General features: G+C 45.8%; 1 protein-coding gene across 1 annotated transcript; it reads left to right on the plus strand.

Moving 5' to 3' along the window:
* The first annotated feature begins 1,664 nt into the window (after positions 1-1,664).
* ywhaba (tyrosine 3-monooxygenase/tryptophan 5-monooxygenase activation protein, beta polypeptide a) lies at positions 1,665-20,799 on the plus strand. The gene is made up of 7 exons (XM_061041344.1): positions 1,665-1,822; positions 10,755-10,914; positions 12,168-12,308; positions 14,451-14,574; positions 16,453-16,616; positions 16,826-16,921; positions 17,939-20,799. The coding sequence occupies exons 2-7, from the start codon at positions 10,762-10,764 to the stop codon at positions 17,993-17,995; spliced, it is 735 nt and encodes a 244-aa protein (XP_060897327.1). The 5' UTR covers positions 1,665-1,822; positions 10,755-10,761; the 3' UTR covers positions 17,996-20,799.
* The last annotated feature ends 816 nt before the right edge of the window (positions 20,800-21,615 follow it).

Genomic DNA, 21,615 nt, shown 5'->3' on the forward strand with positions numbered 1-21,615 from the left:
CCATGCCACCCCTCTGGACACGCCCCTGCATCCATCACACTGGTGCAGAGGTCAAACTCGACAGCTTCATTAACTTATAGTGTTTACTTAAGTTTTTTAGCCCCACATAGTGGCTATAGTGCGTGTGCCCCATGTACAGAGGCTGAGGTGGTCTGGGTTTGAATCCGACCAACGTCTGTCCCCTCACTCTCTCTCCCTAATTTCCGACTCAATCCAGACTGACACAAATGACTTACTGCAGTTATTTCTAAAGTCCCAACCGCCTATTATAATTATGTATCATGTTGTTTTATCTCTGTTGAGTTGTTTTCTTTATCCTAGATTTACGTTCCTATTATTTCAGGAGGATCAGACTTTACCTGTCAGAGCATGTGACACTGATCCTGGTGCAGGCTCTTGTGATATCATTTACTATTGCAACTCCTTACTGTCAGGTCTTCCTACATGCACTATCAAACCCCTGCAGATGATGACAGATGATGACAAACAGCACATGTCACTCAGCTGTTCATCTCCCTCCACTGGCTCCCAGTTACTGCTCCCATCAAATTCTACAGACATGTCTATTCTATTATATTCTTAAGATGCTAAATAAATAAAATGTGTATTATTATTATTTAACACAGGAATGCTGGATTAAAACATGGGGAGCTCAAAATAATCGGTTTACACAACGGCCTATTGTCCCGGCAACAGAAGCCGGACTCTGAAGTAAGATGGAGCTCCCCTAACCTTCAGCGAGGTGATCGGGCCCTCCTACCACCCGACGTCCCCGACGCCCGGCCTCCACCCTCGGACTGTGTCGTCCCCACAACCTCCGAAGTCCTCGTTCATGCACGACCTGCAGTCAATGTCTTTTAACCTATAGATTAAATAATCTGTGTACACACATACCGGCCCAATAAAACAGATTCAAACATTTCTCACGCGTTTGTCTGGTCATGTCTGCGGTATTGCAAGCGTTGTAAAGTCAGCATAGCGTCCGCCGATGGACAAGTCATGTCTGTGATGTTTGTATCTGCTTTTATGCCTCCGCTTTTCTCTCGAGCTCTAAATGAGTTATTCCTTTTATCCCTGCGTATATTTTTGTCGTAACACTTTTATTTTTTGCATGTCATGCTGTTTTTACATTTGTCTTTGTTTTATTGCTTTAATTATGTTTGATTGTACAGAACTTTTGTTGTTTTTTTTAAATTTGCTTTATAAATAAATTCTGATCTGATTATTTGATAAAGTCCCATTTCAATCTGCAGAAGATGTGTGTTACATCATGCATTGTAAAGGCAGCATAACGGCTCAGCTGATGGACTTGTGTGCTTCAGGGTTTGCAGTGGTTGTGTGTGTGTGTGTGTGTGTGTGTGTGTGTGTGTGTGTGTGTGTGTGTGTGTGTGTGTGTGTGTAGGTGGAGAGTGGTAGGAGAAACAGAGCTGCTTGTTATAAAGTATTCATCGTTGTATAAAATCAGTGTAACCCACACAGAGCTGTGTCAGCTGACACGATGGTGAACTGCAGATACGACGGGCAGGCAGGCAGCAGCAGCGGCCTTGTGGAGACAGTTGCCGTGGAGACCGGGCGAACGTCATCCTGTAAGCGGTTGCCATGGTCCTCCTGACGTCAAAGCCCCTCGAAAGATGCTCAGGAAACCCCCTGGCGCGGTCGCCTTGGATACTGGCGGGGGGAGGGGTGGGGTTTAGAGGAAGCGGAAGTGTCAGAGCAGGCGGAAGTGGTACTGCCCTGAATACCCTGAGCAGCGAGCGGAGGACGGCTTGACAAACTCCCATCGTTCAGAGAATAAAATCGGGATCCGTAGCACGCTCTAAATGTGAGTTCACCTACAAATCACTCGATTGTCGTGTTATATATAACAGGGTGCTGTTTAGTCTTTGTCGGGGGAGCGGCGGCGGCCCCCCCCCGTTCCCCTGCCTTCTGCCGCGGAAGGTGCCTATTGTGGTTAGGGGCTGGGTGGCGAGGGTTTAGGCCGAGGCTTGTGGCCGAAACGGTGAAAATAAACCCCGCGAAAACAACCTGGCCCGGTGGTCACCTTTTTTTAGCGTACGTGCGTGCTCTTTGTACCGTCGACTGTGCTTCATATCGGAGATTTTTGAAGGCCCAGACTCCGGTCGATGCCATGCGTGTTGCGCGGTGATCGTGTAGGGGAGAGGAGGGGAGGAAGAGGGGGGCAGCAGCAGCAGCCGAGTTTGGGCCATTTTGACAGCTTAGCTTAGGCCGAGAGCGGAGACACATTCAGGTGTAGATTAGTAACTTCTACCTGTGACACATTAGATACAATCAGGCATGTGTCGAGCTGCTGCTGCTGCGCTGGATTTAAATGTATTTGGATGATTTATCGGCATCTGAATGGCGTCGTCTCGCTCCGTCATGGCGGAGGCTAACGCACACCCTCTCCCCATTTCCCGGGAGTTTCCCCCCCTCCTCTGTCTAGAGCAATTCGCATTTTAAACACATTTTCTTTCGGTTTAAAATGAGCCGAGGAACAAACTGAACCGATGTGTTGTGTTTATTAACCCGCTTTGATCACGGCTCTGTTTCCGTTACGTTCAACTGGGTCAGCTAGGCTAACGGTGGATGCTGCGTTCAAGTGCTGTCGGGATGCTTGGAATTCTCCATATCAGAACGTCGTTTTTCTCGACTTTTCGACTGTAATGTGGAAACATTAGCGCCGCAATAAAAAAAAATTACATTTAATTGTTCTGAACCAACATGTGTACATCTGCATTGACAGCAACTGAGTCGTGCAATCTTAAATGATATAAGAATCAATTCAAAACGTGATTTTTTTTTTTTAATTCTCACTTAAATTAGCCATGTATGTAATATAATCGTCCACTCGCTAGTGAGGTAGGGTACCAAAAAAAAATGACCCCCTGACTTCAGAGCGCAATCACGTCAATTTCCTGAGGGGAGGGGAGGAGGGGGAAGTCATATTTCCTGTTTTTCTAACGTCACATGAATGCAGCGTAAAGCCAGCGGCGGTTCAGTTAGCATGCTAGGCTAACGGCTAAAGCAGCGGCCGCTAATCTATCTCTCCATCTTAAAATTCCGCAGGGGAATGCGACAAGGAGGGCGTAGCTGCTGGCGAGGCCGACCCGCCAGCATGACCCGTTTATTATTGGCCGGAGGGAGTGTGTTTTTTTTTAAAGCAGTCGTGTCAAAAAAAATGGTTGCTGGAGCGATGTTTTTTAAAAAGCCGTTTCGGTGCATCTCGTTCTGAAGAAGGTGTTCACCATTTTTTTTTTTTGTGTCGCTGCGCATTAGCATGTCCCTGATAGTCGGCTACAGGGCTGCTAATGTTGGGATTGCTGCAGCTGACTGTGCAGGCCGGGTTGGATCAGGACTACAGGGGGGCAACTGTAACACATTTCCACAATATACTTAACATCTCAGTTTACTTTAAAAACACTCCTCATCTTTTACTACAGGAAATGCACATTTGTGTGCTAATAAATTAAAGGCATTTCTATATTTTTAACTAATAAGGATAAGACTATTTTTGATTAATTTAATTAAAGATGTCATAGTGTTCGGGGGGGGGGGCAAGAATTAATATCCGCCTTTTTAACTTGCAGTATCTGAAATAAAAGCAACCTTTAGCCACAATTTCCCAGTTTGGGATCAATAAAGTTATTCTATTCTATTCTATAACCTTAATTAAATCACATTCATCCTGATTACATGGAGACTCTGAAGTCCCGAAAAGTTTTGCACATGGAATAATCTTCTAATTTATAGATATTGTGCCGTGTGCAGAGTAAGTGTTGTCACTCCTCACACTTCCTCTTAACGAGTTTGAGTGTTTTACAATTCGCCCCGGTCTTCGCTGTGATGGTGAAATGGATTTTTTTTGGGGCCCTTGTAACCGATTCGAGCGGAGTGTAACAATTGCTAAACGCTGACTGCAGGATGCTAAAATTCCTGACAAAAACAAAAACTCTGCGAGAAAGGTCACGGTAAATAATCACCATGTTTTTTAACACACTAAAACTGTTTATGTAGTTTCCTATCACTGGATATATTTGGTACAATTTGTTAATATTAATTGCTGGAAGACGTATAAACCCAAGAGCTTCAAATGATCAGACAATGAGGAAAAAGACATAAAGGCCTCAACTTCAAATTAAAGTGTTTTTAGAGCCTCTCTATTACTGATTTTTGAGGGGAAATTCGCCATTAGTGCTTTGAAGAAATGATGTATTCTTGACTTGGATTGGGCACCAACTTTGCACCAATATGACTCAGCAAAATATTTTCAAAAAGCTGCTTACTTACACAAACAACTTTGTCAAAGAATATTTGAATTGTCAAACATTTTCATGAAACGCTAGTATGAATGGACCACTGCCTTCTCATGTGTAACGCTCTGCTGCAGACGGTGCTGAGAGTATAACTTCATCAGTGGATTAAAGTAGATACATGTGATGACCGAATTTCAATATCAGCCTTTTTTGCAACAAATGGGTGCAAAAAGAAAAATACAAACCCAATAAAAAAATAATTTAAAGGTCCACTACTGCCAATTATGTTGCCCTGACAACGACCGGAATCTTAAAGCTGACGCCTAAAACAAAATAAAATCTCGTCATTCTGTCAGGACTTCAGGTGTTCGTGAAGCAGTGTGTCCAGTTTGTTCTGAACATCATGTAACCGTAGAAACGCATCCCTACGTCACTTATTGTTGCAGTTTGCTAGGTGCGAATCATATAATGTATGATGTCGCTGAAGGTGGCGCCCCTCACATACCCAGATAAAGAACAGGCCATCAAGGTGCTCGTTCTTCAACAAAAAATCATTTTTCAGCCCAGATTATAATTTAGTATGTCATCACCTTGGGTAGATGAACATGTGCAATTTAAGTATTTATGAAAGCCGTCTGTATTTATTTCCAATCATTGATTTATTAGTGATATTATAAAAACCTAAGATGTGATTAAAAGTGGATCCTCGTTCTCCCAGAACTAGCATTAATCTGACCTCATAGTGATGCTGATATCGTGGATGTGGCCAATTTAAAAACTTCACATCCCTTACATCAAGTCTTTAATAAGTGGGCAGGGATAATGGACGAAATGGATGTCTGGATTTTTAACGACCACACACACTAATGGTATGACAACGTTGTTTTTAGGTAAACGAGCAGAACTGCACTTAATAGCCGCAGATAATTGATTTCATGATCCAGTCGGTCTTTGAATCAGCACTGGAAACGTGCCATTGTTCAGAGGCTAATGATCACTGCAGACAACAGGAAGTGGATAAGAGCTACAGCGGGATCAAACTGAATCACTCATTCTTCTTTTCGTTGTCTTCTCGTCATGTGAGGCGTACGCTGACACGCGCAGCCTTATTATACATGAGTATCATAGTTGGAATAGAAAGTATTTGACACGTGGCTTAATACAAATGTATGCAGCAGAGATGCACCAATTGGGAAAATCATGGTCGATGTTTGAAATAACTATTTAGCCAATACTGATGTATGTTTGGTGATTTGTTTTGGGTGTCAGACTCCAGACCGATGTTGGATTTTTGGGTCTGCTATTGATATTAGGGAGATAGATATACATGTATTGTGTTGATTCCTCAGTTATCAAACACTAGTGATAAAGATAAATAATGAAGACAAGATGTTCACTCAGCTGAAAAGTAACTGAGCATGTACGTGCATCACCGCTCGACACTCTCCAGAGTGATGATGCTTGTTTCAATACATATAGCGCCCTCTGCTGGTGACAGAACTGCTAGTGTAATACAATGAAACTCAAATTAAATGCTATTTGACTGGTGAATAAATCTAGTAACATCGGCGCATATCTGCTATCAAATTTGCCGATACTGATAGTTACTGGGTAAGCTAATATCGGCTGATATTATCAGCTGACTGGTTAATCGGCCAAGCTCTAAAAAAAACAAAAAAAAAAAACAGTTCAACGGATGACTTCCTCTGCCCAATCAAAAAACTTGTCTCTGAATCAGTAGTTGGTAAAATAGATGTCAGCATTCGATTGGTTTAGCACAAAATCCCCATAAAAAGCAGAAAACGCTCATCAAGGTAGGATAGCTGCAGTTGTTCTACTCTCCACCGCACAGGACTTGCAGCTTATGGTTGACCTTGGAAAGCAACTCAAGTTTCCGGCACACATCGCAGCAACATCATTGTGACCAGATAATCATCATTTTGTCAGAGGCCTCAAGACGGCTTGTCCTGATAGACTTCACGTTGCCCTGAGAAGACCATGTTGAGGAGGCTTATGAAGGGAAGCTGGCCAAATACCAGGGACTTCTGGAGGATTGTGAGAACACACTGCTGTCAGTCGAAGAAGGCTGCAGAGGATTTGACGGGTCGCTCTCTTTACAGAGTCTGCACCCTGCTGGGCATGAGAGGGTTGCTGAGGAGAACAGCCATTAGGACTGAGGCAGCAGAGAAAGCCTCCAGGTGGCTGTGGATGAAAGGGGGGGGGGGAGATTTGTGGCCTAATGCTGCTGGGACGCAAGTTTGGACTTGATCAACCCCTGCTGGGTCGCCTGGGCCAGGTTATGTGATTTAGTGAGAATCAAAATTAACCAATGAACTCAGGGAACGTCCCTGACAATGCATGATTAAAAGATTCATTGTTCACCAATATTACACATCATAAGTCACTGTTGTTCACATCAGTAACATCGCTCTGTACCCGAGTACTCTTACGTGTGGTCACAGTCCGATACAGCAGGGGGCAGTATGCACATGAGTTTGTTTGCAAAGCCACCAAAAAACAGGAAGACGAGGCAACCATGGCAACCACTCGCAGACTGAGTCCATCCTGCTATCTGTGGATGTTTTTGTTATTTCTGAAACGCTAACAACGACCCTCTACCGTGCAGCGCAGAGGATGAAACTGGTCCGTTCTATGCGGACATGGCGGTTTTTGAAGCGACAGGAGCCATTTAGAATGACGTCATATAGCAGTCCACTTCCTTGTTTGGGCACGGTGCCGTTCACGTCTCCCGCAGACAGAGTACACATGAATCCTGCCTATGACCACCTCTTTAAGCAGACTTTGGGGCCAAGTGTGCCAGGATCCAGGCCCGGGTCCCTCGTATGAAACCACCCTAAATGTTGTGTTTCTGATGAAGTAATATTACTTGCTGTAGAGCGCTAGTCAGGGAGATCACACAGACGGCTTACAGCAGCTTTGATGAGGAAGGTGTTGGACGACAAGACGCAGCAACTGTTGACGCTTGCTGTGCTAGGAGCAACTTCCCGCATCTAAAAAAATATATATAAACGCTGTGAGGAATCATTAACTCCGGGTATATGAAGTGGACAGTTATGACCATTGATGTACGAGCACTGCACATCAGCATGAAGCCTGGAAGTGGAACGCCATGCTGTATGTGAAAGTGGAGACGTGAAGACATGGAAGAAATAAAATGAAATTCAAACAGTAAAATCAGCTTTTTTTAGAGAACAGATTGTTTTCTCCCTCAGCAAGAAGGAGTTGAACAAAATGCCAAATCCACACAGGAATGGCTTAAAACAAACAACAAAGTCCCAGATTGGTTTATTATAACTCAGGCCAATCACAAGTTTTGTGGCAGGACATGAATTGTGCTGTTTACCCACAGTCCCCCGTGAAACATTACAGAGACTGAGCAGTTTTATAAGGAAGTAAAAACATGGATAGACTTATGGGGATTGTATGAGATTTTTAAGTATGGATATAATAAATAGTGTTTGAAGCACTTGCCTAAAAAAGGCAATCAAAACCTCTCATTAAGTGCTGCAACACCTGATAACTGGGTACTGCAGTCCAGATTCTAATCATTATAGAGAGCTGTCCCCCCCTCCTCTCTAGAGTGGATGCTCACACAGGTTGCCATGTGGTGGACACTGAAGCTTCAGTGTTTATCCAGCTCTGCATGGGTCTGTAAACCTTTCTGCATTCTAACCTCTCTCCATTTTTCAAAAAGCATCTACAATATTGATCCTAGTTTGAGCACGTTTCTGCTCGTGGAGCTTATTAGAAACATGCAGAGGCTTTTTAGGTCGGGTACAATCACTTCTATCTGAACCAGTTCTCTTGCCCGCTTCCATCGCTGCAACACCTGTTGGTTTGACCTGATAACTGCTCTCATATCTGGCAAACCGAGGGGCGTCCAAAACGGCTGTGGTTGGGGGGGGGGGTGCCTTAAAACTGCCTACCTTCTCTGGTCCAAACAAATCCAGAGCATTCAGGACCAGAATCTAAAGTTAGAAGGAGGACATACTGGCTGCTGCATTGTTGTCAGAGAAGCCAGCACTTCAACATGTTTCCTTAATGTCTGATCATATAGTAAGGTCACTTTATCATTTCTCACTGATTGGACCTTCAAGGATCCGCCTCCTCAGTCCCAGCGTGAACACTGAACCCATTAGTGTTTGAGTGCCCTTTGTATCTAAAGATATCGTTGTCGTTAACGTGCAGATGTGAGAGTAAAGCTGGAGTGTGTTAACATATCTTCTCGTGTGATTGTCTGTCTTCTGTTTAGCTGTTTAAAATCCAGAAATAAGAAAATTTAAAATCCTTCGTATTAATGAGATCTGCAGCTGCAGTTGCTTCCAGTCCACTGTGCAGCTCTTAAAGCGTGTTGCGTCGATGTAGTGGGGAGATGGAGGCGAGGCTGTGGCCTACTTAGACCTACAGATTCATCTGGAGAGCAGGAAGCCCTCTGGGATGAAGCCACTTTGCTGGAATTAAAAGGATTTGTATCAAGTGTTGTGTGCGGCTTTCACTCTGAGCTTTGCTGGTATATTTTCTATTTTTCATGTTATCCAATCAGTGGCTACTTTCATTAGCATGACGGCGCTTTAGTTTAACTCATGCTGGGGTTAAATCAATGGGACCGTTAGGCCCTGCTTACACCGTGCTGTGGACTATTTCTCCTGAGGCGTTCATGCTGTTACAGTCCTTTGCATTAATGAAAGGGTTTCATTTTTACTGAACACTTGGAGGCCATGACAGAACGACAAGATTCAGTTTTGCTTTAAGGAAGCAGAGTTAGGCCCCGTGTCCAGCTAGCATTTTTTCTTTCTCGCCAGCCACCTTTTTCGATTGTTTTCAATGAGTAGAGCAGACGGTTTCCTGGAGAAAAAATGCAGGGCCCAGCGTCTTTTTTTCGAGCGCTCCGCCCTTTTTTGTATGGCCGCTCTGAGCGCTAAAGTTGAAAATCCTTCAACTTTTCAGAAAGGCGCCGTTCATTTCTGCGGCTCTCTTTTCCAAGTGTTTGATATTCCCGTAGTTTTGTCTCCTACTCATCGTGTGTTGTACCCTCATCCTCCTCGCTCCGTGTCTGATCTGGAAATAAACGATCTCAAATATAAAACATGCAGTAAAAAGTAACGCAGCAGTGTCGGTCATACAGCGGCCGTCGTCAACAGACTGTTGTCATAGAGACGGGACGAATGTGCAGCGTACAAACATTTCATGCAAGCTCTCCCGAGCGCGGCCATAAAACACCTCCAGTCTGACACGGGGCCTTAAATGTAAGGTGGCAGTTTTAAGCTTCCCCCCATGTGAAAACAACATTTGCTGCAAAAAAAATCTGATTTTGAAATTCGGTCATCACATTTATCTACTTTAATCCACTCTGATATATTTACAGACTCTCAGCACCGTCTGCAGCAGAGCATCACGTGAGCAGGCGCTGGTCCAGCCATACTAGTGTTTGTTGAAAATGTTTACCGTAAAATCCTGGCTGAGTCTTATACACCGGTGCGACCAATATACCAGTATAAAATACTGAAACACATGCCGTCATTACAGTAAGACAGATTAAACTTTTATTTCACTTTAAGAGACCTTCAAAACAGGGTGCGTCTTATATACCGGTGCGACTTATATTCCGGATTTTACGGTAATAGTTAAAATATTCTTTGGTGAACAGTGTTTCCCCTACCATTATATTAGGGGGGCGGCCCGCCCAACACTGTAAACCTAGGGGAAACACTGGTGAAGCTGTTTGTGTAAGTAAGCAGCTTTTAACCACTTGTACTCGACACCTACCGAGTGAAGACCGAGTCTGAACTCCAAGATATCTGCAGTGACATGAAGAGAGAGACAGTGAGGGGAGGGAGGGAGGGAGGAAGTGTTCAAAGGAGAGGGAGAGAGTGCACAAGCAGGGCGGCAAGCAGGGCGGCAAGAGGACGACGGGTATAAAGAGGGAGAAGTGGAGGAAAAGAGAGCCGATGTAACGTCATATTGGTGCACAATCCAAGTCAAAAGTATGTCATCATATTAGTGAATTTCACCTCTAAAATCAAGTGTTGGTCTCAGAACTTCATATCGGTCTTCTTCTATGATTTAAATAAAAGGTTCTTGTTTCACTCCAGCTCAAACATTTAGTTTTCCTGCAGCCACATCGGTTGTAAAATGTATTTTCTGGACGAAACACTCAAGTTCTCGGGGCTCTGCAGGAGACCTCGGGGTGTTTAAAATGTTTGAGTGGAACCATGGGCTTTCAGATTTTAAAAAGTGACGCTCCACACTTGTCATATCGCCCTCTATGGTGTTTGCATTTTCCTGTTAAATGTCTCTGCACCATGATGCTCTTCAATCAGGGACCGTGCGTCTACCTGCAGGTCTTTCCTGTCCTCGTTCCTGCCTCTCTTGTGTCTTTCCCTGTTCCCCCCCCCCCCCCCGGGTGGTAAACAGCTAGCCTCAGTGTTCAGGTACAAACACTAACTCTGTTTTTTCTGTCCCTTGTTCTTCTCTCTGCAGCCTAAAAATGGATAAGAACGATCTGGTGCAGAAAGCCAAGCTGGCAGAGCAGGCCGAACGCTACGACGACATGGCCGGCGCCATGAAGTCTGTGACGGAGCAGGGGGGCGAGCTGAGCAACGAGGAGCGCAACCTGCTGTCTGTCGCCTACAAGAACGTGGTATGTCCTCCGTATCAATGTGGAAATGTTTGATTTTTGTTTCACCTACAGATTCTGAGTGAATCTCTGCAGCCAGCTCGTTAGTTAGATTTGATCCACAGACGCTGCTGGCTGCGCCTGTTTTCAATACAAAACCAATGTAGCGTTTTCAGCACCCTGCGCGCTTATACGCCTTCGGGGTCAGCTGTTTTTTGTTGCTGCGCTCTCAGTGGAAAACAGTTAAACTTTTAGATCAGCTCCACGCTCGTCAGTGTCACTTCCCCCTCACTGACCAATCAAAGTCAAGATTGGGCGGGACTTACAACATCAGGTGGAGGAGACGCTAGTCTGCCTCATCTTTTGGAGGGAAAAGTTTCAGGTGTCGAGCTGCTGCTGACGTCAGGACACGACTCCGCGGTGGCCTAGTGGTTAGTGCACAGCCCATGTACGGAGGCCTCAGTCCTCAAAGCCTGCATGTCATTCCCAACTCTATCTACTGTCCATCTCTACAATAAAGGCAGAAAAAGCCCCAAAATAAATCTTAAACAAAAAGAAAAAAAACACACCAAACCTACGTTACAGAGGAACGGAACGGAGCTTTCATAACCTAGCAACAATAAACGCAAGAAGCCCTTATACCATTTAACTGTTGTTCACCTGCAACGACTTAAAACTTAAGACATAGATTCTGAGAAAGTGAAAATAATATTAATGAATCACTGAGGAGGCAGAAGTTCAGCATCATTTCTCGGTTAAATGTTAAAAGTCAGAGAAGAATTGTCTTTGAGTTGTTTTGACTGGATGAATAAATGAAGCGAGCAGCTGAGGACATTGAGGAAAGTGTTTAAGGGAATAAAGAACGACTGGAATTCAACAGAAGTTTGTTAATCAGTCGGTCAGAGCCGTCGCGGCTCGTTGTCAAAACAAAACATCTTTTAAGGAAGGGATGACCCTCGACTGCTGCCCGGACAATTCTGTGGCTCCCCCCTCCCATTACGTAGCAGAATGTCCCAAAAATATTTTTTTTATTTTTCATGAATATTTTGAAGTATAAAAGTGTGAATGATGTAAGAGCAGCCTGAGGTTATCCGGCGCTGAAGCTCTGTCGTACACGCTGCGACTCGAGCAGCTGGACCGCTCGACTCTGGATGTTTATTTCTGGATGATAATGATTTGATGATAATGTTGTCTCTCTGCTATGTGAATCCAGTCATGAATAGAAGACAGTGTCAGTGTTTTTTTTTGGTTGACCTTGTTGTTGTTGTGTCCGTCAGGTGGGGGCTCGCCGTTCATCCTGGCGCGTCATCTCCAGCATCGAGCAGAAGACGGAGGGCAACGAGAAGAAACAGCAGATGGCCCGCGACTACCGTGTGAAGATCGAGTCTGAACTCCAAGATATCTGCAACGACGTGCTGGTACGGAGAGGGACGGGGACGGGAGGAGGAGGAGGTGTTAAGAGAAGAGTGAACAAGCAGGGTGGGAGGAGGAGGACAGAAGGAATAAAGAGGGAGAGATTCAAAGTTTGATCCAAAGGCAACTGGACTGGCTAAAGATTTTAAACCAGATTTTTAACTTTGGATCAAGCTTTGAATTTACCATGACCTGGATGACTGAGAACTTACACAGACAAATAGAGGGAGAGAGTGGAGGAGGAGTTATTCACTCACACGATGTTTCTGTTTAGAGTCGTCAAACGAAGAGTTAATTTTCTCCTCAGTTTATTATCATTCTGCCCGCTCCAGTATCTCTGCTTTGTGTTTGGTGTTTACCTGCTGCAGAGATCAGAGGACGCTCGACTGGAAAGATAAAGTGTGTGTGTGTAGTATGTAAAAACACGTGGGCTCTGAAAACATGTTCCAGTCTGATGCTCCTACATTGCGTTCTTCAGAATTGTTTCCCGTCACCGCCGGCCCGAGCAAGCGTTCAGTCCGTGACAATAACTGCATTAGGTGTGTTTGCATGGGTGTGTTGCTGCAGGTGCAAATTTAAATATGATCCGGGAAGTCCAGTTCAGTTCCACATCACCAGGTTTTAGGTTCAGCTCCACGATAACAGGATCTCGATTAAAGATCTTGATTAAAACTTGTAGGTAACAATGATGAACAACCATCCGTCACAAAGCCTTCTTTCTGTCATGACTCAGAGACACATTTACACAGGAAAGACTGGATTTATGATTTATTTATGTGAAACATGTTGCACATTCTTAGTTTAAGTCATCCAGTCGCTCTTTATTATTATGAACGTCATGCCGCCCCTGAAGCCCAGATGAAAACTGATTTTGCTGCATTCTTCAAAAAAGGGAATTCTGCAGAGAATTTGATCCCTGAAAAAAACCGGCTTGATTTGAGTTCAGGATTCCTTTATTGCTCGTCATTCACCATTTACTAAACGAGCCACAACTTTTCTGAGTTCTCTCTCAGTCGGACACATCTGAGGTTTAAAGATGCTCCAGTGAAAGTGTGAACGTCTCTCTGCAGCCTCCAGCTGTCCTGAGGCTGTAGGCACACCCTCAACGTTTCCATGTCCTGACTCTGTGAGAGCAACAAAAAAAAACCTCAAGGTCAAAAGCAGACTCCAATTTTTGAGTGCCTGAGCAGACTGCTAATAATATCTTCAAGGTCAAACTGTGAGCCTGTGCGGTGATGTGGTGCTGAAGGAATGAAGGGGAGGAGAGGACGGGTGGAGGCGCGCTCTCCTTAAAGAAAGTGTTAGTGCAGAAACTGCCACCGTGAAAACGGGGCTCACTGATGAGTCTGATGAAGCACTTTCTCTCTCCCAGCATCAATCAGACATTTTTCCAGTGAGAGAGAGAGAGAGAGAGCGTTTTAGAAGTTTAGTGATCTTGTACGTCATCTCCTTCCTCCTCTCTGACAGTTAGGGAGTACGTTCAGCAGTGCATGCGTAATAAAGGCTTTTGTATGACGTGTAAATCCAGATTTTTCCATACCCGTTTAAAGGGATACTTCACCCATTGAAACATGAATCTGTATTGACATTGGGTCATATATGTAGTAGAAATGTGAAATACATTCTGAAGTTGGTGCCTTCTTGGCCGAGAAAAGGCAGAAAGTGTCTTTTTGGCTCATGTGGATGAAAGACACCAAATCCCAGAATGCACATCACCGCAGGCCACTCCCACTAAGGTCCGCTATTTACAGACATATTTGGCCAAAACACAAGTCCGGCCTGTCGCAGCAGCCGTCTTGCCGCTATGTTAAATTTTTTCGCCATTATCAGCTTTCTCCAGAAAGCCTGTTTCTGTGTGAGTGAGTTCCCATCCACTGATCTGTGATTGGTCTGTAGCTTCAGTGGTCGAAAATATGAGGAACTAGTGTTGTAGTTTCACCCGGCTAACCGCAACAGCTTCCAGTGACGCAAAATGACGATTTTAGCGTCACTGGAAGCTCCTTTTCAAACTTAGAAATACAAAGATTTCCCATCTTGGGAAAATGAGGGCGGGCTGCACGACCATTCAAAAATACAACTATAATACTGAAGTATCCCTTTAACAGTTCTTCATTAACCCCTTCTTCTCACTTCTTCGTCTTTTGCAGAGCCTGCTCGATAAATTCCTCATTGCCAACGCATCTCAGGCGGAGAGCAAGGTGTTCTACCTCAAAATGAAAGGAGACTACTTCAGATACCTGTCAGAGGTCGCCTCTGGGGAAGCAAAGAAGGGTGAGTGTAACTTCAGATCCTCAGTCCATGTTCGAGGGTCCCTGCAGGACTCTGGACCTCTGTGGGATTTATAGTGTCGTTAATGCACGACTGCGAGGCAGACTGGTGTTTGTAGAAGCGGGGCTTGAACCCAGTTAACGACTCCTGACTCCGTGTGTCAGCAGCTCATCAGAGCGGCGGCATTGTTCAGTTTGTGTTTGCTGTTGAGCTCAGTCAACACTCCTTTCATTCAGCGGAACGTGTTGGACATTTCTGACCTGACGACGTTACAAGAAAACTTTGCTGCTATGATGTCAGAGCTGCTCCTCTGAAACTCACATAAAAACCCCTCAAGCGCCAATGTCCAACAGCGCCCCTGTGACGCCTCGTGACGTGTCATGGAGGCGGAACCCCGGGGCGGAGTGATCCCAAATCTGCACCACCTTCAGAGGTTTTGCAGGGGTGAAAAGGGATCAGCTGAGTCAGCGCTGAAACGTCTCCACTGTGATTTAACACGATGCAACAAGGCAGTATGGAGTAATTGTTCATACTTATTTTGTGCTCAATAGAATAATCTCAGCATGACTCGGGCCATACGTTTCTGAATTTACAGTTGTACTCCCCAAACTGTTGGGCTGAGTCACCTGAGCCGTCCCTGCTCAGAAACACTTTAAAGGGTACATATTATAAAAACTTCTTCAGTGTTTCTGAACATATATTTGGGTAACCTGAGTGTCTACTGACCCACAAAATGTGAAATAAACCCATCCAGTCCTTTGTTTGTGGTCTGCACAAGTCTTACAATACAGAGAAAAATGCTCTGTTTCTAATGTGCTCTCCTTGTGATGTCACAGTGGGATTCTGGTTTTAAAAAAAAACCCTCCCCTGGTATCTCCACACATGGACTCCACCCCCAGACTAGAACAAAACTTTTCCACAGGTCCACCATTTTTATTCTCGCTAGTGAAGGAGTGATGTCTACCAGGAAAACTCAGGGGGGGGTCATTGCATTTAAAGAGACACACACACCAAAACGTGTCACACTGCTGGTTTCCCACCTGCTCGACTCTGACAGGTGACCGGCTAGTCGAGCTGATTTTGTGCCGATCTCAGACTCACACGTACAAAAGCTGTTTCATGCCGCAGAGCGACACAAACTCTGACACACACACACACACACACACACATTCTAGCACAACAAGCGGTGCCGACATTCAGGAGGAGAAACACAGAACGTTTCTCTGCACACGCTCCCTCCTCTGCACGTGGCGCCTCTGAGTGTCAGGGCTGACCGCATGTGTGCATGCTCCAGCTGTCTCACTCTCTCTCTCTCTCTCTCTTTTGCTCTAACTCTCTCGCTCTCTCTCTCCCTTGCTCTAACTCTCTCTTGCTCCCTCTCTCTCTCGCTCTCTCTCCCTCTCTCTCTCTCTCTCTTGCTCTCTCTCTCTCTTGCTCTCACTCTCTTTCTGTTTCAGCGCGTTATTAAAAAGTTTGACTTGATGTCAGACGTTTTCTCTTGGCAGGAAAAGTTAAATATGAATAATTAGAAACCGTTCACCGAGGCAGACGGGTCAGAGTCTGTGAGGGATCATTTCTTCAGGAGGCAGAGAGAGAAGGGGGGGGGGGAGCAGGAAACGTCACTGTTTCTGAACACCCGACCTCCAGATGAGAGACGACCACTGACCACAGCCGCCCCGATCTAGAACTCCTGCCTCCTTTAAACACGTCCTGACTCTTTATTTGTTCCCATATATGAGCGCTCTCTGCAGGTCACAGTGAAGCGCCTCCTCTCTTGGAGAATGTCGTTGTTCAAAGTCTGTCGGTGTAAAATGTTTGTTCTGGGTCCCTCGGGTCAGAAACGTATCAAAGTGACGTCTCGTTGTTGTGTTTTTGTTGCAGACACGGTGGAGAACTCTCAGCAGGCCTACCAGCAAGCCTTCGAAATCAGCAAGAAGGACATGCAGCCCACACACCCCATCCGGCTGGGCCTGGCTCTTAACTTCTCCGTCTTCTACTACGAAATCCTCAACTCACCCGAGCAGGCCTGCTCTCTGGCCAAGCAGGTGAGTGTCTCTGTGCGGATGTTTCAGCAGCATGCCGTTCCTCAACGGTCAAAGATTCTTATGTGAACGCAGACAACACCCGATGAAACTTAGTCACAAATATTTAATCAGAAAACACCTGAAAGAGCTCATCTGTGTAAGAAGACGTTTCCATGATGATAACAATCTGTTAATGTCTCTCGTTCTCTCTCTCTCTCTCCCCCCTGCAGGCTTTCGACGAGGCGATCGCCGAGCTCGACACCTTGAACGAGGACTCGTACAAAGACAGCACGCTGATCATGCAGCTACTAAGGGACAACCTGACTGTGAGTATCAAACGCTAACGCCATCACTCATCCACAAAAGTTTTTAAAAGTTTTAACATTCGAGGAGTCGAGCGGACGATTTCAACACTTCCTGCACCGACACGTGTGCCATTTAAAATAAACGCTGAAACGACCGTATTGTCACAAAGCCATGCCACAGTCCGTCTCTAGAGCGTGCCAACAGCAGGCATGCGTCAAGCTGGACAGAATAGAACGACCCAGACAGGAAGTCAGAGAAGGAAAAGTACAGTGTCCAGTGATTTTCAAAATAAAACATAGGAACAGACTCCTGATCGTTTATTCCACCACTTTATCAACATGGCGTCAAAACAGGAGTAATCGACATGTTGTCTGCACGGTTAGCTCTTTATTCCCGCGTGATCTTGTAGCTCTCGTGTGATCTTGTGAGCCCGTGTGTACGGCTGCTCATGGACCAGAAACTGAAATGTGGAAATGGCGGGTCAGGAGGCGTAAATATGAAAAGGCTTGATCCTTTCGTTTTTAAGGGAAACTTGTCCCACATACTCATCGACCGTGCCTGAACTTCAAGGCTAACTCGTCCATCCTGCGGTGAGAAAGTGGGACACTGACGAGGAAACTAGAGAGAGAGGGGAGAGGGGGGGGGGGGTGAAGATGAAGTGACTTCTTTAAAACGAGAGGAGCTGGAACAGAAACGTGTTTTGTTGGATTTTATCCTTCAGGTCTGAACACTAAAACACAGATCAGTAAACATTGCGTTAGCTTCACACATATCCATGTTAAGACGCCGGTTTCCCAACACTCTTCCAGCGGTTTCCTGTTGCTGCAAATGAGGTGGAGACGCCATATCTGCGACGCCATGTTGGCAGCGGTCCCATGTTTGTCAGATTGTGAACTGCTGCGGTTTGAGAACCGGTTGTGGTCACACTCGGGGAGATGATGAAGCGTGCACGGCGCCCGCTCGTCCTCGCTAACATAAAAAAACAGATGAGTGAAGTGGTGACGATGACTGATGGCGTGTTTCTCTTCTCTCCGCAGCTGTGGACATCAGAAAACCAGGGAGACGAGGGCGAGACCGGCGACGGGGAGAACTAGAGCGCACTTCACTGTTAACCCATCCCCACTCTCTTCCTCCTCCTCCTCCTCCTCCTCCTCTGAGCTCTCGTCCTCTCTCTTCTCTTCTTCCTCTCTTCATACACATTTAAAAAAAAAAAAAACAGCCCGTTCATTCCCTCGTCCCACTTTTTCAAAAACCCGGCCTCCCGACTTCCCTTCTGTATAACCAACAGCATGAATAGACCCCGCCCCCCTCCACCACCAACAACAGATATATACGTTAAATTTAAAAGAAAAAAAGAGAAAGTACTACTCCATGACCCCTCCTCCTCCTCCTCCTCTTCATCATCACTCCACGGCCGGCCGCGCCGACTCAAACCAGCGGCCGGTCTCGTCTTCTAGCAAGCAGGGAGGGGTTTAAATCCCCGACCACGGAATAATAAACGTCTTTTAGAGCCCTCTTTTTACCCCCCCCCCCCCCCTCATTTAATCTTCCTCCTCCATTCCTTCCTAACACCTCAGTATGTCCCCCCCCCCCCCTTCCTCCCCCCTCCTCTTTAGCAAGTTAATGCATTGATATAGATGTCCCCCCCCCCCCCCCCCCTCCTCTTTTGGCTTCTCTTAGTGTACCGGCACACCCGGCTGGTTTTATTCAACTTTAAACAAAGACAACAAAAAGGTTATTAAACTGTCCGTTTATTTTCAACAAACACTGTGATGCTTAGTTTGTCCTCCACATCGACACCCATCTTCTTCTTCCAGCTGGGAGGGGGGGGGGGGGTGTGTTTGAGCAGCAGGGGGTCATTCTGCTGACGGGTTATACAGAAGGGGGGCTCGCACACGGCTGTATTGTGACACTGACTCATTAAAAAGACGAACACAAACTCTCCTCTGGAGTTTCATTTACCGCCTTTTTTTTTTTTTTTTTTTTTTTTTTTTTTTTTTTTTCATTTCTTCAACATGAATCTGGAGAAACCATTTTTAAAAAACATTCCATCTCATGTGTGGGAAGATTTTACACGCTCACAACTAACGGGACCCGCCTGCTTCCTCGGATCCACCACACCCGCCCTGCCCCACTCCCCGACGCGTACGTTCAACCCCCCCTCTCTGCGATCGCTTTCTCTTTTTTCTTTGTGTGTGTGTAACCGATTAAACTTCTCTACCCCCCCCCCCCCCCCCCCCTCCTCCTCCTGGTTTTTGAAAAATGTAAAATTGTAAAACATTTTTAGAGCTTAACTGTAAATCTGTCTTTTGGAGAAAAAAAAAACACAAAACGTGAACGGTTTGTCGATGTTGTCCGTTAACAGCCGCTTGCAAAGGAAACCTTGAAGCCGTTACAGTCAGCTGCTGGTTCTACGTGTGCCGTTTGTTTTGGTACTTTAACCCCGCCCCCTCTCTCTCTCTCTCGCCCTTCTCCTGCTTCCTGTACTGACACATTTGGAGCCGACAGAAATGCACGTCATCTTTTATGCTCACGTTAAGAAGAAAGCGTCGAGTTGGGTCTTCTCTGCACAGCGACGCTTACACTTCCTGCTTCCTCAGCCACAAAACGGCGAGGAGATGTAAATGCCGGATAGACGGTTAAATTGACAGCTTCCTCCTTGCTGAGCTCCATCAGATAACGAAGTGACGCCCGCTGGGTTCCTCGGCTCGGGTTGTTTTATCTCGTCACTCGAGCGTCACTTTCCACACGGCGTGTAAGCGTTTGTCCCAAAGGCGAGCTTTGAGTTCAGATGGTCACGTAGATGAAGACGTGAGAAATGTCTACCTGTCTTTGTGTGGCGTTTGAGGGGGCGTGTCTACTTCCTTTAGCCGAGTCGCTCTGTGGTTCAAAACGGGGAAGCAGCGAGTTTAAGCTGCGCCGTTTGAGTCATTTAAAAAAAAAAAAAAAAAAAAAAGGCAACGTGCGTTCAAAGGAGCCAAATCTCCCGGCAGCCAATCATCTGTCTGGAAGATGGAACCCGGAGTTCACGGCTAAGAGTTCATTAACAGACGCACGCCACGAGTTGACCTTTCACATCAAAGACGCTGGATCGGGCGGTGAACGTTTGAACGCCACCAATCCGGCTTCACGTTCGTAGTCCTTTAAGATTAACTCCCTTTGAGTCCCGTCGACCAATCAGACGAGTTTTCCTCCCCCACTTCCCTCCTCTCAGTGTCACAGTGACCTCGTCATGAACCATCTCGACATTCCACTCCGTTGGCGTCGAAACTAGAACGCCACGACGTCTCGATGTTTGATTTTTCTTTCCGCTGGGGACGAATGTTTTCACGCACTGAAGCTCGAAAAGGTTAAAAAGACGAGTTCCTCCCCGCCGCTCTCTCTCTCCCTTTTCTCGTTAGGCCGTTCCTCCCCCCTCCCCCTCTTCTTCTACGCTTTGTAAGGAATAAAACTGATCCCATGCAGTAGTGAATGTGGCACCGAGCCTGTCTGTATATCTGGTATCTCAAATCATTTTGTTTTTACTGACCAGTATTCTGCTTAAAAATAAAAAGACAAAAAAAAAAAAAAACAACCCAAAAAAAAAAAAAACAACAAAGTTTGCTTCTGTGACGGTTTTATTGCTTAGCGCGCACGTGGTTGTGAAAACGTAGACTTAGCTTAAGGACGCCAATAAAAAACAAGAAAATGACAAAAAAAAAAACAACCCCCCTTCGACACCTCCCCCCCTCCCCTCCCCTGCCCCTCCCTCCCTGGTTATTGACGTAATACTAGATTTGTGTATGTCTTTTAAAAAAAAAAAAAAAAAAACCCGACTCTAGTTTCACCCTACATGTTATAAACAGGACAAAATGTAAAAGACGATTTAAAGTGAAATAAAGGTTTTATCAGTTCCGAACTCGCCCCGCTCTCTTTTCTTTACCCACCTCAGTCTCCTCATGACGCATGCTCCACTCACAGCCCACTCTACTGGTTTGAGGTGCATGCTGGGAAAGATCGGAAGAGGGGAAAAAAGCGTGCAAAAAAAAAAAAAAACCGGTGGAGAGGGATGTTCGGGGACGAGAGGTTTGTGTAGCGACCTCTGGAAGGAAATGCAAACACACGACTTGATGACAAAAAGGCTGCAGCGTTCCCGCCGTTACGATCTGCAAACACGGCGAGATGCAAGAGCGTGCGCAGAAGAAGTGAGGGACGCTGCAGCGCCGTGGGAGGCCGCTGTTCTTCAGCCGTGTAGTCCGGTTTCTTAAGTGCACCGTCTCCTTCCTGATGGTAGGGGGACAAACGCAGAAGGTCCCGGAGGGGGGTTTTTGGTTGACCAATGGACCTCGCATCCCGCTGCAGGCGGTCAGCACAGACCAGCTCCCACAACCTGTGTACTCATCGGTGGTTAACGGGACGATGAACCCCCCCCCCCCCGTGTGCAAACATGCAGAGTTCTTATATAGGAGACTTCAGTTTTCTTTGTGGTCAGTTTCATATCGGGGATCTATGGAGGGATTTACAGAGCTAGCTGTTTAGCGCCCTCTACAGACTCATCCTGGGATTACTCTGACACACATTTACCTCATGATCTAAAACTGCCCACATTCACTTTGGACATCCAGCAGGACTTTCACACTTTTAAAAAACTTCCTGATATTCTCAGACTGAGCGTCATGTGTGAACACAAACAGCTGAATGTTTCTCTCTTCACCCGGAGTTTCTCCTCCAGCCT

The sequence above is a fragment of the Labrus mixtus genome, chromosome 7 (genome assembly GCF_963584025.1).
Source record: "Labrus mixtus chromosome 7, fLabMix1.1, whole genome shotgun sequence".
Classification (NCBI taxonomy): Eukaryota; Metazoa; Chordata; class Actinopteri; order Labriformes; family Labridae; genus Labrus; species Labrus mixtus.